The sequence below is a fragment of the Papilio polytes genome, unplaced genomic scaffold (genome assembly GCF_000836215.1).
Source record: "Papilio polytes unplaced genomic scaffold, Ppol_1.0 DF824146.1, whole genome shotgun sequence".
Taxonomy (NCBI): Eukaryota; Metazoa; Arthropoda; class Insecta; order Lepidoptera; family Papilionidae; genus Papilio; species Papilio polytes.
In genome coordinates, this window is record NW_013525058.1 from 1,954,214 (window position 1) to 1,971,847 (window position 17,634).

At 34.8% G+C, this 17,634-nt stretch overlaps 1 protein-coding gene and 1 non-coding gene across 7 annotated transcripts in view; one reads left to right on the top strand and one right to left on the bottom strand.

The window, feature by feature from the left end:
* Positions 1 to 73: 73 nt before the first annotated feature.
* Positions 74 to 17,634, bottom strand: part of LOC106111879 (myocyte-specific enhancer factor 2A) — a 47,784-nt gene continuing 30,223 nt past the window's right edge. Inside the window, exons 2-9 of one of the 6 annotated variants that reach the window (XM_013294066.1) lie at positions 11,804 to 11,949; positions 8,886 to 9,023; positions 7,604 to 7,669; positions 6,520 to 6,808; positions 6,025 to 6,254; positions 5,701 to 5,825; positions 4,474 to 4,637; positions 74 to 4,057 (exon numbers count right to left, since the gene is read on the bottom strand). In XM_013294066.1, the coding sequence (XP_013149520.1) occupies positions 3,933 to 4,057; positions 4,474 to 4,637; positions 5,701 to 5,825; positions 6,025 to 6,254; positions 6,520 to 6,808; positions 7,604 to 7,669; positions 8,886 to 9,023; positions 11,804 to 11,857 (1,191 nt within the window). In that variant the 5' untranslated portion in view covers positions 11,858 to 11,949 and the 3' untranslated portion in view covers positions 74 to 3,932. Of the gene's footprint in view, positions 4,073 to 4,473; positions 4,638 to 5,700; positions 5,826 to 6,024; positions 6,255 to 6,519; positions 6,821 to 7,603; positions 7,670 to 8,885; positions 9,024 to 11,803; positions 11,950 to 17,634 lie in introns of those variants that run through there. The other 5 variants (XM_013294062.1, XM_013294061.1, XM_013294063.1 and 2 more) reach the window with 5 other exon arrangements.
* Positions 4,969 to 5,040, top strand: Trnah-gug. The gene has a single exon. It is a non-coding gene; the product is annotated as a tRNA-His (tRNA).

Genomic DNA, 17,634 nt, shown 5'->3' on the forward strand with positions numbered 1-17,634 from the left:
GAATTATTTAAAACTTTGCATAAATGGAATTAGGAATAAACGGGAGTAAATTGATATAATTAAATGACATACAATTTTGACATCCAACTCTTTATTATCGTTCGAACAGTCATCAAAATAATTTATAACAATTTTCTAACACTGTCCATTAACATTAAAATATCAATCAACCACTGAGATGTTGCCGATGTTCACAATTCATACTTTATACAGGGCAGAGCCGACCGGCTGGCTGTCTAACTGGCAAGCTGCTGGCCGGCTGCCGCAGACAGTCGCCGTTCGACCTCACGTAATGCAATATATGGCCCGGCCTCACACTTACAAAATAATTATACATTATGACTTAAATTCCCAAGAGACGGCTCCGAAAAGTCGCAGCCGCCTCGACACTAACAGTAAAAATATCGATAAAATACAACAAGATTTCGATTTGTTGTAAATCCAAACGAAAATATACCTAATACCTACCTAAGCATTTGTTACATTACGTATTGCACGACTGATGTTACAAAACAACTGTGAAATCGACTTGAGTATTCAATAAGGATATGTATTTATAGATATATCTAGAATCTATTCCGTTCATGAGGGCTGTGGAGCAATAGCAAGAGACGGGCGGACTGGCTACAGGCTACCGCGAAATCTGAAGCGATCTCCGACATTACACTTATGACTATAACTTTTATTAAATGCAACAAATTTATCATTCTATAAGGTGAACGGAAGGTGAATACCCCATTGCTATTGGTACACAGCGGGACAAACATAGGTAATCATGCAAAAATGTAGGTACATCTAAAAAACAAAACGAGCAAACCCTTTTTACAATAACACACAACACGGTTGTGCGTCCAAATGAATATTTAAATATTAATAATTAAATGTGAAATCATTCCCGATAGAAGCTCACAACCTCGGAAATTATGCTCCCAATACCAGCTTACTGATCAAATATTTTATACAAGAAGTAAATATATTATGTGCAGTCGACAAACTAGCTACGCCATCGACGCTCCACTGACGATATTCTATACAAAGGTATTGTTATCTCTTTTCAATCAAGGACAAAGATAGAGACAGGATTACTTCGGCAGTGGTCGATGACGTTTCATATCTCATGTGAATTCATATACTTCGACTAAGATGAGCCACATTTCATTGTAAATAACCTCATCTCTTAGATACTATTTCTAAGTTAATGTAAATCTGTTTAATAACAATTTGATCAGTGCATCAGAATCTTTGATAGGTAGGTAACTATGTTTTAAAACAAGCTACTAAGGAAATTCAAACCAAACTTCATACGATCAAAATCATTTGAGCAATTTTCTACAATGCACAATCAAATATTGTAAAGTACTAGGAACGGATAACCAAAACGGTGTTAACAGAACTTTAGAATTTCTTTACAAGTATCGTAACAGTGTAGTGTATCACTTTAACAATATTATTCTAACATTAAAAGTGTACATATAGCTCCCGCAAGTAGGGAAAAACATCGATTATGTTCAGATATTAAAATATTTTTAATTTCAATTTTATACTATTCGTGTATATTATTTTACAATGCGAAAAATACATTTATACTCGTTCAGACTTTTGAACATCAAAACTGGTTACATCCCTGTACATTTTACAAATACACATTCTAATTTTGTTATTGTGATGTGAAGACGTCTAATTCATGTAAATTTAAGCTTAATATTTTAATTTTTAATATTTACAATCACAAATTTAATTACGTCCGAACTAACAACAATTTTTGTATAATAACCACGAAAAAATGAAGACAATGGTACACTTCATTTAATTTATAATAACACCAATTTGCGGTGATAACAATTATATTGTACATTTAAAAATTATCTGGTTTTTCGAACAGATTCAAGCAGTATATATAAGTACAAACATCGTATAAAATGGTTACATTAGGCACCGTGAGTAAGGCATCTACAGTGAGATACGAGGGAACAACGATAACAAAACTTCATCACGGGATATTAAAAATGACAGCCTAACCAAGAATATAAAAATTATAAATATCCTTCAATCAACAATTGTTACATAACTTTCTAATGTTTACACATTAATAAATTGTCATATTATCTCCACAATATCGTGAAGATTTTATATTTCTAGTCAGGTTATAATTTCATTATAAACTCCGAGATGAAGTTTTGTAGGAAAAAGGGGAACAAGAGGTCCAAGCGACATCAATAATGATGCAAACAATGATAAAAAAAACAACGAATGATACATTTAATTATATACATAAGCTGTTTAACATATCGATAAATTTTATAACTACATTTATTGTATTACAATGATTACATAATAACTTCTAAAAATAGGGCGGACGTGATTTTATAGTGCTGTACCAAAATAGGTTATTTTTCGTGTGATAAATATATTCTTTTGTGTATTCTGTGTAAAGCTATTATATTTGACATTGTATATCGTTCGCTGGATATATTTATATATCTTACGAGTTAAATAAAATCGTTACAGCTTCAGATCACATTAACAAAACATTATGTCCTAACAAGCTTTAACTTTCCACCTAGTAACCGATTACAGCCACTAAATACATAAATACTTACATATGTACTTTACAAGTACGGTACAATTTATGATATTCAAAATTGACTTTGATTTTTGGTCTGAAAATGAGTAACGCCCGCACCTTTGTTATGTTGAATTTCTGTGTATTCCATTTTAGTGGGAAGTGTTAGTTGTGTTTGAGCGAGAGGCAGGTCAGTTGCGGGGCATGTTGCGATACAGTGTAAACGGCGTCTGTTCAGAGACTGCTGAGTGCGAGTGTAATCATAAGAATTTTAAAGCTTCGTGTGGTACCTCCATATCGAGTCTAGCTAACATTACCTACTTAACATAACATTCGTTCCTAACGGGACGTGTATACATATTATGTAAATATTATTGTGTTCTCATGTATAAATATGTCAATACATACAATTTCCAATACATATAACTTATTATCTTCAGTGATGACTACACTTAATTTACAAAGATTCAAAGTTCGGATGTCACACTATAATTATATTTTTAAAATGGCACAAAAAAACTTTTAAAACACTAACACAAATGTCAACATTCGTTTTGTGGTCTGTCACGCACTTGCACACTGTTGTCTTTGCTACGCACTACGTCGCCACGTAGCACTACGTCGCCATGTCGCCATGTCGCCATGTCGCGCTACGTCGCCAGATGCACTACCTCGCACTACGTCGCCACGTCGCACTACTTCACTCCGCTGCTCACAGACAGTTCCCTCACTTGAACCTCAGCGTTTGTTTTCACTTACTATTACTAATTTTAAATTGACTAAATTTTAAGCTAAACAGACAATGGCACGGATTGTACAAATAATGTTTTCTATTTACATGGGATACAGCGATCTAACTATACGTTACGTTCTTTTAAAGTATTACAAAAAGTTGTTCAAGAAGGTTGCATTTATCTGTAACATTGTACTTAAATTTAACATTAAATCTTACTCTTTAGTGTACTTGCACGTGCAGTAATTAATTACGTATTAAGAAGGAGGTAAGCATTTATTATGCTTCAACATCGACTCGTTATATGAAAGGAAATATTTAACATCGGCTCCTTTCCGACGGAGCTTGAAATTTAACTAGACAATGTCCAATGCGCGTACCGTGCCATCAATTTTGAGCACCTTTAATTTAGATGCACCTTGCAATGTCAGACTTTTGATAGTTCAGCGCTGATGTACTTCTGATTCAGCACCGAGGGAAAGAGCGGGTGAGGGTTGCGATATCGAACGTGGGACGGCAGGACGGTACCGAAGCTCGAGGGGCCGGGGCCTGTGGGGCCGAGGGGCCGGAGGGGCCGGGGGCTTAGCAGTGCGGGTGCAGGGGCCTCAGGCAGGGGCCGAAGGCCTCGCAGTCTAGCTATGTGGCCCAGCTCTCGATCCGCTGCCGCTTCGTGTGCGGCTGCTCGTAGTCGAGCGGCACGGTGTTGGCGTGCCGCATGTCCTGGCCGGCCGGCGAGCCCATGTTGCTTGACGTTACTGAACCTGAAACAAATATGTCTAACTCTAAAAGTAATTCATTGCTTCAAACAGAACATACAATGCTATTATACCATTGGTGAGAACATAACATACTACTTTCAATCTTTCTTAATTCTTCGTAATTTAAAAAATATAAAAGGCACAAAGATTTTAGACTGTCCAACTTCTAGTTTGTGGATTATTTATTTAACACTTGTTTTCGCCGGGACTCCGTCCGCGTGGAATTAAAAAAAAAAGTAAGTAGCCTAAGTGTTCTTCCAAACTATGCTCTACATCGATGACAAATTTCATTGAGATCCGTTCAGCAGATTAGGCTACAAACTTTAATAAACATCCAACTAAACTCTTGAATTATTAATATTAGTAAGAAGTACGAATACATAAGCCGGTTGTTAGAGAGGAGTATTGTGATGTCTCACCATCGATGACTCCAGAGAGGTGTGCGGGCTGCGGCGCGGGCGCGAGCGGCGCGCGGTGCAGGTGGTCGGGCGCGCGCGGCGGCGACACCGGCTCAGCTTTGATCTTCACGTTGCTAGGCGACTGCGCCGGCGGCGGCGTGCCCCCGCCCCCCAGCGCCGGCAAACTGTGGGTATACAATAATCTTAATCTTCTTTATTGTATGGCTTTAAAAATAACATTAAATTAAAGTTTATCATTCTTAAAAAGATATCAAATCAAACACTATTGTAATTAGATACTAAAGAAATGTTTATATAACGTAGCATTGAAACTTTAGTTTAAATAAGTTAAAGTAACGTTTAATCTATGTTGTTGTTTAATAATAAGTTTTTGTCTGCTTTCATAACAAAAAATAAAGCAAGCAAGTTTGTACGCAGGGTAATCGTGCGGAACGCGTTTAACCTCAATAACGCTATAAGGCTGGTTATTTAGTTTAACAGTCACTAGCTCCGATAGCCGTGATCGTCTAGTGGTTAGGACCCTACGTTGTGGCCGTAGTAACCCAGGTTCGAATCCTGGTCACGGCAGCGAAAAGCTGTTACGGCGGAGTTTACTTTTTGTTACTTTTTTTCATTTTCAAGAACAGAGTAAATCTTTGCATTTAACTTTAGATTTCATTGTCATCCTATATTTTGCCACTTGATTTAAGGTTGGTTAATTTTTGTTTACAAAAATATTTTAGATTACATAATTTACATAATTTATAGTAAATTTAGCATGCAATATTAAATGTTTTGATGAAAAGCAATAAAATGAGATAGTTTATTAATTCACTGGTTAATAAACAAAGTTAGCATTATAAATTGTAATTCAAAATTAGGATATTAATAAAAAAATCTTTATTATTACTAAAAAAGCATTTATTACTGATCCCAATTTCGAAGAAAATATGTGTTTGAATAAATAATCCCTGATTAGAGTAATGGATTATAACTCATATAAAAACTGTTAATTGAGATATATGCTGTTTAAATTACAAGTTACGAAAAAGTTAGAAACTAAAAGGTGCATATATATCATTTGATGCTGGAAAAACAGCTGTGTGAAATTACAAGGCCCATGTTATTTTGCACGCGTTGTAACTCCGTAGTAATAAAGCGCATGACTCACCCATTTTAATGAAGATTATAAGCGTGATTAATGGACTGATAATAGTGATTTTGGATATAAAAAGTTTGGGCACAGACATGTACCTGTTGTGCTGTAACGTCTGCAGTTGGTGCGCGCCCCATGATAGTCCGATCCCCATGTCCGATGTCATGCTGAAGTCCTGTGGTCCGAAATTGCCGAGTCCTGAGTAGCTAAGTGGTGTCTGGAAAGGATAAAAAAAAACATTAAAAAACTCAGTTTCCAAACCTATGTAGAGTAAATGTAATATTTTACGGTATATTATACGGTACTCTACACTACACAATAAGAAATTTAGTTGAGAGCAAGTATGAATTTTATGGCTATTCCAGTCGTCTTCGCAAATTTTGTTTTCGTTTCCCATTTCTTGGTATTGTACTCACCTCTCCGGTATAAGATAGGTCGTCCTGCGGCGGTGGCATGGCGCCGGGTATGACGACGCGCAGATTGTTGTGCCGCGGCGAGTGGTGCGGTGCGTGATGCGACTTGTGAGCGTGCCGGTGGGGCGAAGGCGCCGGCCCAGGGGAGGGCGAGGGTGTGCACGCCGCGCCCAACGGCGACGCAGACCCTGGGTATCCATTCGACATCTCCAACATTCCTCCGCTAGGGTATACTGGAAATTTAGTTTTAATAACATGAGTTTCTTAATCGCAACTAAGAGCGTGCGCACACCTGAAACTAAACTATCGCACAACTGTTCAGTCTCACTTTGATTCTTAGGAGCTTATATAGAGGCAGACTACTCGATTTCTATTTGTGCAAATAAACAGTTAAATTGGCTGCGAAACAATAGACAATCGCACTACACCTTTGCGATAGTAATTCTGTTTCAATCAATTCAATCCAACACTAAGGTAACCTAATTAAGGAATATTTACCAGAATCGGTTTCCGAAGACGATGGCCGTGGACTGATAGAGGTGTGCATCTGAGGGCTGGCCTGCAGCATAGACTGGTCGTAACTGCCCACGGGCACGCTCACGGGCAGATTGTAGTTAGCGCCCGTCACTCCCACGCCCACTCGGCTGCCGTTCAGCTGATTCCTCTGCATCATAATCTGGAACTCTTCATCGATCTTCGTGTATTTGGCTTCGGTGCGCGGCGTCAGGTTGTATTCAGGCTCGGCCTCGGGGCTGTCCGGCGACATCACTCCGTTCTTATGCTCTTTCTTCGTGAGTGCCTGTAAGTGTCAGCGAAACCAGCTCAGGTGGCTTGACGAGCCAAAATCGTATATACTATATGGGCGGGTTCACGCATGCGTAAATTAGAAACACCCTCTATACAAACCATATTAGTATTTTAATTTCTACAACAATCGTTCAACAATCGATATAAGCTTTGCTTATTGCTCAATGGATGTAGTGAGGGTTCAAGAGTGCTTTAAATAAAATTAGAAAGAAAATTAAGAAAAAAATAAAATTAAACTAAGCTCTAATTTAATTGTACGTGAAAATTTTTTAGCGTACATATGTGTGTAGTGTCGAATGCAATGATACAACACTGACTTTACCCTTGTATCACATCACGGACTCGTGGTAGGTAGGTAGGTACGGTTAATTCAAATAAACACAAAAATATTTACAAAACCCATGCTGTACAACGAAAAAAAAAACAACATAAACATTTGGGGTGTCTAGTCGTAAACTGTTAGTACGAAACACGAGGGTCTGGTGTTTTGGTTTGGCTTTTTCTTCATTTTTATTATTTCTAACAGGAAATATACTGGCATGCTGGTCGGTACACTAATGTACGTGATTAACTCAATTACTTCATTGGATAATTCGGTTATATAGACTACAGAGTGTTTTTTTCCAAATATTTCTTGTTTTTTTTTTTTAGTAACAAATGTTGAATATGCATTAGGTTTGTGTAAGTAAAAGCGCGCGGTTAATGGGATAAGTCAATATTGCATGGACATTGCATTGCGATCACGGGCACACAGATGACGCCGTACTTAATGTACCTCGATGATGTTGCGGTTGGTGAGGGACTCGTGCGGCTCGTTGTATTCCGTGTACTTGAGGAGAACCTGCAACCATACAACAGTTCCCATCATTACGCGTCATTCGTACTTTCAGAGCCCTAATTTAGGGTAGCAATCATGATCCAACAAAAGACGATCGTCAAAAAAGATGCCCCAAAGAATCTCCAATGGAATGTTTTTTAATGTCCTATTAAAATGTATTTACATTTGTAGTTAACTCTTCAAACAAACAAATCTACATATCTTTTGTATGTACGTATGAAATAAACAGAAGGAACACGGTGTATCTTCATACATTTATTCGTACGAAATTTGATTTACTACTATAAAGTTACCTGTTGATTTTATTTTGTATATCAATATTTGTTCGTTGAAATCCCTCATTAGGGGAATTGTCTCATTAATTAACAATTTACTTGGTAAATTTCAAATAAGGAGATAAACAAAATTATGCAAATGCGCCGTCGGATCTGGCCGAATGTGTACAAGTTCGGAGAATTTAGAACGACCTAAAAACTACTATTCCAGCAATATTTTATTCATAATTGTACTACAATATAAATAAATAAATTTATTGATAACACTTTTAAGTGATAAGTTTAAATGCGAATTTCATGTAAACCCAAACACGGCTAAATTACTATAATTATTTATGATTTTTAGTATCTGTAACATTTCTTATACATTGCGATTTCCTTAGATGGTTTAACTTGACTTGAAAACCGATACCTTGTAATTTCAACCAGTTATTTATCGCAACATTTACTTAACAATATCAAATATAATTGTTGATTTATTTATTTTTTAACCCATGGTGATGTGTTGAATGGTTTTAATCAAAGTGCTAAAAGCTTTTAGTTTAATTTTTGTTCTCATTTCAATTATTCTCAGTATTTTTGTTACACAAACCTAAACTATAGAGAATTGACTTGATCGATTTTAAAGGATTTATATTCTATCCTGAAGTGTTCTTTCCCGAATTTTCTCTTTTAGTACTGATGTTTTGATAGTAAATTGTAATAATCAATACATATTGCCTTACTGTTTCAAAATCAAGAGATGAAAAATGTATTACTCGTGTGCTGAAGCTTTGCTGATGGCCTGATGACGTCACGCGTTTAACCGTACTGAACAGATAAGCGCGGATCTCAATTAACGGTAGCAAAAGGAAGTTTGGATCGGAAGATCATCGGCAAATCTTCCTGTGCATTAGAGTTCTGAGGTTATAACAAATATGTTAAGTAAGAATAACGATCTTTACCTTATCCATGTCGGTGCTGGCATACTGGTAGAGTTTGTTGTTAGAACTGAATATGATGAGAGCAATCTCGCAGTCGCACAGCACGCTCAGCTCGTACGCTTTTTTCATCACACCGAATTTGCGCTTGTTGAACGTAACCTGGAAATACAAGATGTTGGAACTCAGTCTACGTTTATAGCTGACTAGTTGTTCCCATGCGGCTTCATCCGCATACAATTATAAAAACTTTGTTTCATTGTTTACATTTGTCAAAATTTCCATTACTATAACAATCTTGCTTCCTTAATGTTGGCAGCTTGTAGTTTATGTTCCCATTCCCATATGAATTAATATACCCCCTAAATTTAATAGCGTGCAAATACATAGCCTAAAACATGTCGTAAGTGTAGAACTTTTTATTAATGAAATTATTCAAATGTATACTGTGATTGCTGACATCCTACGCCACGTAGTAGTGTGTGTTTACGCTTTATTATATTTGTATAGATGATCGTATGAGATCTACTGCTGACAGAAAAGTTGAAGTTTTCAGTAGAGGTATTTAAATTACGATTTAATAAAACTAGACATTCAATGTGATACACTCAAACCATAGACAAGCACGATATCTATTTAAACAATTTTATTTGAGTGCAATTATCGAAAAAAAAGTGTAATAAAATATAGTAATCGTTTACTTCGAAATTGTGCACTGGTATAAGATAAAAATAATGTTGTTCAAATAATATTAAAAAAAATATAATATTTTAAGGAGTTTATTGATTTAATAATTGAAGCACCTATTTAATTTTTATGCTGAACACTTATTTGATATTGATCAGTAAAAAAAATATTTTTTTATTACGCTGGTTAATCGACGAAACCAGTTCGTTATAACATTTATGATCGGTTACGATAAAAGTTCAAAATTTTTTTTATATAATTTTAAAAGCAGTTAATTGGATAAATATCTTTGAATGGAGGATATTTTGTAGACGTAAGGACTTTTTCTGCGTATAGTTACAAGTTTTAAGAATTTCTCTATAGTGTTTTTAATGGAAGAAAATATGTAACCTGATACATGAAGCTAAATTCCCACATTAATTTTATGATTTGAAAAAATTCGCCACAGCATTTAACAAATTTATATTATAATAAAACCGTTTTAAAAATTACCGGTATTGCGACAGTTAACGGCAAAAGCTTAAGAAAATAATAAAACGGTAATTCAAATTTTATTGAATTCTGAAGTGGATTGTTGATTCATTTACGGCCGAACACTGAAACGTCATTTAAATGTGGGACGGCGTCTTAAGTGATAAGGCTACGATTAAACTCAAAGTTGCATTAAAATCTTGACGTCTGTCAGTTTGAATATATACGAAGCAATATGTTAAAGATTCGTTTCACTATCCGCTGGTTTATTCGATTTTTAGTGAATACGACCAACGTGGTTATGGTTCCTTAGTGAAAGTTAAATTAATACAAGTTATTGTTCCGTCGCATTTATTGGGTCATGGACGTATACATTAATTTATGATAATATTTATTATGTGTCGTCGAATTACGATTTGAAATTCCACATTACCACGTAATTACGCACGCTGGTGGTTCCGTTTTGTGGTTATTTGCAACCAATTAATTTAATTTTGTTTTGTTTTCCTTAAAACTAAAAGTCGATGAACACCGCTGTTTTATCTCTTCAGCCCCGCATTATTTGTTACTGCGTTGATAAACTTTTATATAAGTCGTTATGTTATAATTAAGTATTGAATAAATTTTATTAAGTATGTATAATAAAAAATGAATGAACTCAAAGAGGAGCATAATCATTGTTTGATTTTTGTGAGTGCTTTTTTCGTTTGAATAGCATTATCATCTTAATTTTCGGTAGAAAAATGAACAAATTAATAAAATAATCTTTCAAATTACCATCATATTTTTTTATTAATATCTATAGCAATACAATATGTAAAAACTCAACGCATAGCAGTCGATAGGTTCCGAAATCTGTAACTATGAATACAAAAACGATACAACAATTCGTTAACGATATTGTAAATGGTATTAAAATAAGACAAATAAACGGTATAGTAATACAAACGTAGATTCAGGGTCAAATTGACCGTCAAAATGCAAGATTGACCTTCGCAACTACCATTTCAGTCGTCTGACTCCTCTATTACAAAACCATCTAGCTATGAACTTCCCCACCGACTTGGTTCAGTCAAAACATATGAATTGAGAAAGGGTTATACCAGGGACAGAGATCTCTGTAAACTGGTCGTTAATACTATACAAGTATAATCGTATAATTAATTAATTACTAACGGGAGCGGTCATTGTCCCTTGGCGATAATGTTTTGCAGTGGGAGAGCGAACCGCATCTGTTGACGGGACGCTGAGGTCATATTACCCTTTGCAACCTTGTGTGTTCGTTTATATTCCCCGGATAACTTCACGCTTTACTTTTTTAATTGCTTTGAAACTTGTACTCTTACGTCAGCACGTTTCATGTTCTCTTGTTTCTTGTACTTTTAATATGTGCCAATTAACAAAAATACTGGTTCGTTTATCGATTTCGCAAAGTGTTTTAAAAAATATAAATCAATGTTGACATGTTGATGTTGATAAAGATGATCTTAATGGCGCCGACAAATTGTAAAATGGTGGATAAAATACATTCATTTAATTATTACATTTGAAATATATTTATGTACTTTCTAAAGTGAAAAGTCTTAATGTAATATTGTCAAGTATTTTGTTTATTATTAAATACCATCAGTATTTTTTTTAGTTACGTTACGTATGTAGAGGTAGCTGAAATTTTACGAGCTCATAGAATGAACGTTTCGAATTAACATATAACAGTTAAATAACCTTTAATTATTTCTGTCACTTCTTATAAGGGATCAAATAGACTGTAAATTTAAACGAACCTGCCGATTCCGTTCGTCTGTGATCCGGGATATTTGTATTTTCTTCCTACCCATGGTGGCAGCAATCTTGAAGGGGGTGTAGGGAGCGGGGCGAGTGACAAGTGGCCGGCGAGCGGGCTGCTACTCTAGACGTCAACAGCTGCTATCTGTAAACGACAAATTATAAATCAATACAAAAATAATTTACCTTATTAAAGACAAAGTGTTACATTTGTAGAGTTGCAATTAGACTCTTAAAAAGAAGACTTCAGCCCACCTCAGCCTACCTTAAGTACTGTTAGGTCTAGAATTATTTCGGTCCCATCGATTCGTATTTACGTTACGGCAAAAATGTTCATATTCTAATATGACTGTATCTGTGTTTTACGATATTATAATCTCACTTGAGATCTTAAAATGCGTGTTTAAAAGCGGATACTAAATATTTATCTTGTAGTATAAAAATAAAACAGTTTTATATTTTGTTTTGAATCACTGAGAGATATTTCGAATACAAGATATTGTGATGGAGAAACAAAACAAAACGCTGATGCCGTATACTGATTAGGTAAAAAACGGGGTCATGTGGGTTGATAGTGGGGGTCATTATGCAAATCTGTGCGCGCCGTGTACTGTGTAGTCTCATGATATGTATTATGTATACGGTAATGTTGACAACTTGCTACCGTTCGATATGTTTGTCGAATGAATAATAAACTCGGAACTAAGTTTTGCGTCGCCAAAGAAAATTGTCCCGACTTTTGTAATTTGCCTATAATGGCGTTCAATTGAAAGCATTTATGAAAACTTTATTCTGCGCAGTTGTAATACATCGGATATTTGCTGCAGTTTTTGTTAATTTTTTTTAAAATAAGTAAGAATAATTTTAAGAAATACATCTTCATGAAATTGTTTTTCGTTTCTTATTTGATTCTTGTTAGATTTTAAATATACAATAACAGTTTTCTTGTGTTTAAGTATTAATATTCAAGTTAAATTAGAAAAAAAATTAATACGCGAATATTTGTCAATCTACACCGCGTAATATAAAAAAATGTGTACAATTTCCGTATAATAATAATTCACAAATGAGTAATACATGCTACAAATATTAAACTTGTAATTTTGATGTCACTTACACCTGCTTGCTTACAGTAGACAGGTGAATCTTATAGAACACGCTACGCCACTTGAATGACAGCTAAATAAAAAGGTACACCAAGTTCTTTTAATAAAATATCACTATTAATTATTTTGGTATAGGACTGTTCTCTTTACTAAAAGTGTATTCGATTGAAGCAAACACTGTCCGGAATATTACCAACATTGAGAGATGAACGAGTAATTCGAGAGATCGATTTAGGTAAATAAGAGTATGTACTTGTGATAATATACTTGGTTAATATACAATACTTGATAATTCATTGTTTTTTTTTATTTTACAATTAGTTATTATGGTTCTACTATTTTCGCCTGCGACTCGCGTGGAATTAAAAAAAAACAAAAGTAAGTAGCCTATCTGTTCTTCCAAACTATTTTCTACATCTGTACCAAATTTCATCGAAATCTGTTCAGCCTAAACGGCTACAAACTCTAACAAACGTCCATCCATCCAAACTTTCGCATTTATAATATTAGTATGATTATGCTAACATCTAAACTTATTGTGTAAATTATTAATAAAAATCTACCGTAATTATAATAAATATAAATGTGAAATTATTCGCGATACAAAATATTTATAACATTACATTTTACAATAAGGTAACACGCACATATGACGTCTTTCAGGTTCCATAATTAATATAATTATAGAAAAATATTCATATTATAAAGTTAATATTAAATGCCGCCAACAAGAACATAGTACCAACCTTTACTGTTTAAATTAATTTATTACTTAGGTTATAATGTGTTCCATTTTGTTGTGATAAATCAATTACATTATCGCTTGCTCGTACAAATATCTGTTGCTTTGAGTGTGGTATGGGGTATGCAGGGGAGAATACGTATGCAGTTTGTGTTTGTACGCGAGGGGGATCAGTTTCCCGTTCAATGCCCATGTGTTTAAAGGATTCAGTACGCGCGTAACTGTATGAAAAGCTGGTTGTGTGCGAACTTTGCCTGTGTGAGGGGGTTTGACCCCCGCGGGGAGGATGGGGCGATAGGGTACAGGGTGCCAGGTCAGTGTGTTTATAGGTGGCTCGTTCCATAGCACTTGCATTTAATCAAGCATTACCGCTTTCCCGCCTATGAGTAATCGCAGGTTAACATACGTATGAATTAGCAGTAAATCACAATGTAAAAAAATATAGTTACATTTGTATGGTATACGATAGTGTTAAATGATTTGAATATGGAAGTATTCAATGAACCGAGTCCCTTTGTTACAGGTTTGAGTATCTTCGTTTTAGTCGACTTACAACCAAAAAGTTAAACTAAAAGTATTCTAATTTAGTGTTTATTACAGTCGATAGTCGATTACAAGTCATAATGGTGATTTAAAGCCGTAACTCTTAATAGATAAAAGGTTTTTATATTCATTTTTAGCATTTTCCCCTCTAAATTATGTCATATTTTGAGTGACGGTTAAATATATATTTTTTTTAATTTTCATTAATGTTTACAATGTCTCTCAAAGAGTTGATACGCCTCTCTCCTGCGTTCATGGCTCATTACATTTTTTCTTGCGAGTATAATTTGAGCGTGGAAGCGTGAACGGTCGGGTCGAGCTTTGAAGTATAAGCAGAAAGTCCTTTTACGTCACCCGGGAACGCCAAATTAACGTTATTAATTGATTACGTCGAAAAGGTTTTTTTTTTATATTTCTAGTTTAGTTATTAAAGGAAATAAATCATAGCTCTTTGAAATTGAACTTAAAATGTTATATCGTAGATGTAACATGTAACATATAACTTAAACATTTTTCTATAAATTATTTTAAGGTAAAAAAAAAAGTTAAAGACGGACTTGTACGAGGCTCTGAGGCCAGTCAAATTACGGAATCACTTCACGAATTTATTTAGTAAAGGTATGATAATGCTTAGTAAATCAATAGTGACACGTGTATACAGAGATTAAAGCACAATCCCGTAGTTGAGGTGACGTGGGCGAGTTCCCGGGGACGCCCACGCGCCCACTTACCCGGGAGCACCGCTGCGCAGCCATCGATCCGTACCTCTTACGCTTTTACCATTTGTCTGATGGATTATGTGAAAATTTAGTGATTTTATATAAGTGTAACAATTACAAATTAAATTATAAGAATCTCAATACAAGTTTGATTATTCGTTTTGCCCGACATTCTTTAAAGCGTAGATACTATTTTGAATAAGTGACAAATTTAACAATGTTTAAATTTGGTACTGGGTTTTAAATGTAAGACATTATTAGTATTGCAATGGCCGACCTAAGGCACTTTCGTGCATTATCAGAGCGCCTTTGTGTCGGCCGACAATGTTTTGACGCTGCAAAAAAAGGTTTAAATCCCGTAAAATTTACATTAATAAATCATAATACATTTTTGAGTACACATTGTGATTTTTTATAGTTATATCATAATTTAAGAACTAAAAGCTTGTCAAGAAGCTAATTAATAGCTTCGAATATTAGCTTCAAAAATACTAATTATGGAAACATTTCGTAGAAAAGGTTTCATTTGACAGACAAGAGCCTCTTACGTCACTCCTACGTGTACATCACAAGGTATTATATATTATTTAGTAGATTTATTTATAGAAATTACAACTGAAATACCCATTGCTATTACTTCGCTCGAGATAAATTGTAATAGAATGTTTATAATAACATAAAATTATCATCTCTGTTCATATCCCACTTAGAATCACCGCGTTATGTTTTAGTCCTGTATATCTTCCGTAATCTCAGCCATTCTTAATCATGTCACCTTTTACACAATCCATCCATCAGTCATCGTCTACCAGTGTAACCTCTCTACACTCAAAACTAAAGTCCTCTTAGTGACACAAAATAGCAGGGTCAGTTTCAGCATTACCAGTATAAACCCATACAAAAAAGACGAAACTTAATGTCCGGCGCCCTGGGTGGACGCCCCTCCTCGCTTGGTAGACCAACTAACTTCCTAACAATAATCGGCAAAAAAGTCTTATAATAAAAAAAATCTTACGTTCCCGTTTTTCAATCACTTCGATATTAAAAGATTTCTAACTTTTCCGTGCTAGAAACAATAACAGTATTGTATCTAAAGCAGAGTCTGGTGAGCGTGTTGTATAATGGTACCAAATGTCATCGAGCTTATAGATCATCGTTTTGGCTTTATTCCCTCACAAACACCTGTTCTATCAGTCTATAGACATGTGACCTTGCCGGGACGAGGGGGGGGGGGCGCCCACGCACACGACGTCACACCGCAATGCACACACTCGCCCACACAATCATCGAACACACATACGTAACCTATCTCGCTTATTTGCAGTGTTGCCGCACTAACCACATTGTTGTGGAATTGTATTGTTTCATTTTATAATAAACAACTGATCGGTTTGGATTTGTGGAAATTAGTATTGTCTATTAAACTGTGACAAAGAATATTAATTACATCGTTATAGAGTTTTTGATATTTTTTAATTATACTAATAATACTTCATACTAATATAATAAATGTGAAAGTTTGGATGGATGGATAGATGTTTGTTAGAGCTTGGAGCCTAAACAGGTGAACGGATTTGGGTGAAATTTAGTATAGATGTAGAGGATAGTCTGGAAGAACACATAAACTACTCAGTTTTTTTTTACATCCACGCGGACGGAGTCGCGGGCGATAACTAGTAATATTATAAATGTGAAAGTTTAAATGGATGGATAGATGGATGGATGGATGGATGTTTGTTAGAGTTTGTAACCCAAATTTTGAACTGATTTCGATGAAATTTTGGTATGGATGTACAGGACAGTCTGGAAGAACACTTAATCTACTTCACTTTTGTTTTTTTTTTAAATTACACGCGGACGGAGTCGCGAAAACTGCATAAAATTAATGGATCTTCGTCATTATAATTCATTCATGAAGTAATGACATATCAGATACCTTTTGATGAAATAAATTAAAAAAAAAATAGGGTTTCTTGTTTTATTATGGTCGACGACTTATTAAAATATAAATTCATTCTATTCATTTGTTTGTAACATTTTTGTGCCTTAAAAAGGAATATCAATTTATCTACTTATCTATATTTTAAAATTTACAAAGAGAAAAGATTTGTATTCTTGTACGTATTGAAATTACTTAAAAACTACTACCGAATTTTAAAATTCCTTCACCATTTAAAAGCTATGTTATCAGTGAGTATAGGCTATGTTTTTCATTATTTTTTTATTTCACGAACGAATTCGCGAGCAACAGTTAGTATGTGATAAAATTGTGAAATAATTTGGAAGCAACAATCTCCGGAGTGGACCGCACTGCGGTGATATCCACATAGTTCTTCAAACACTTCTGCATCTCAGTGGAACGTTTTGTGCGACAGTGTGGTTTTATAATATTTTTTAAAACTATATTTATGTACAAAGTAATGTTTATACAAAAATCAAGAAATTAATATTATAAATTTATGTATTTATTGAAATAACTCCTTTTGGTGGGATCGTGGTCGAGCGCTAGCTTAACAAATAATAATAAAAAAAAAAAAAATAACTCAAAAACTACTGAACCGATATCAAAAATTCTTGCACCATTAGAAAGCTACGTTACCACCGAGTAACTATTTTAATTTCACGCGGGCAAAGTCGCGAGCAACAGCTAGTTATGAAATATTTTAGAGTTAAATCATCATCATCATCATCTCCTTATCCTACTCCCTTAGGGTCGGCGC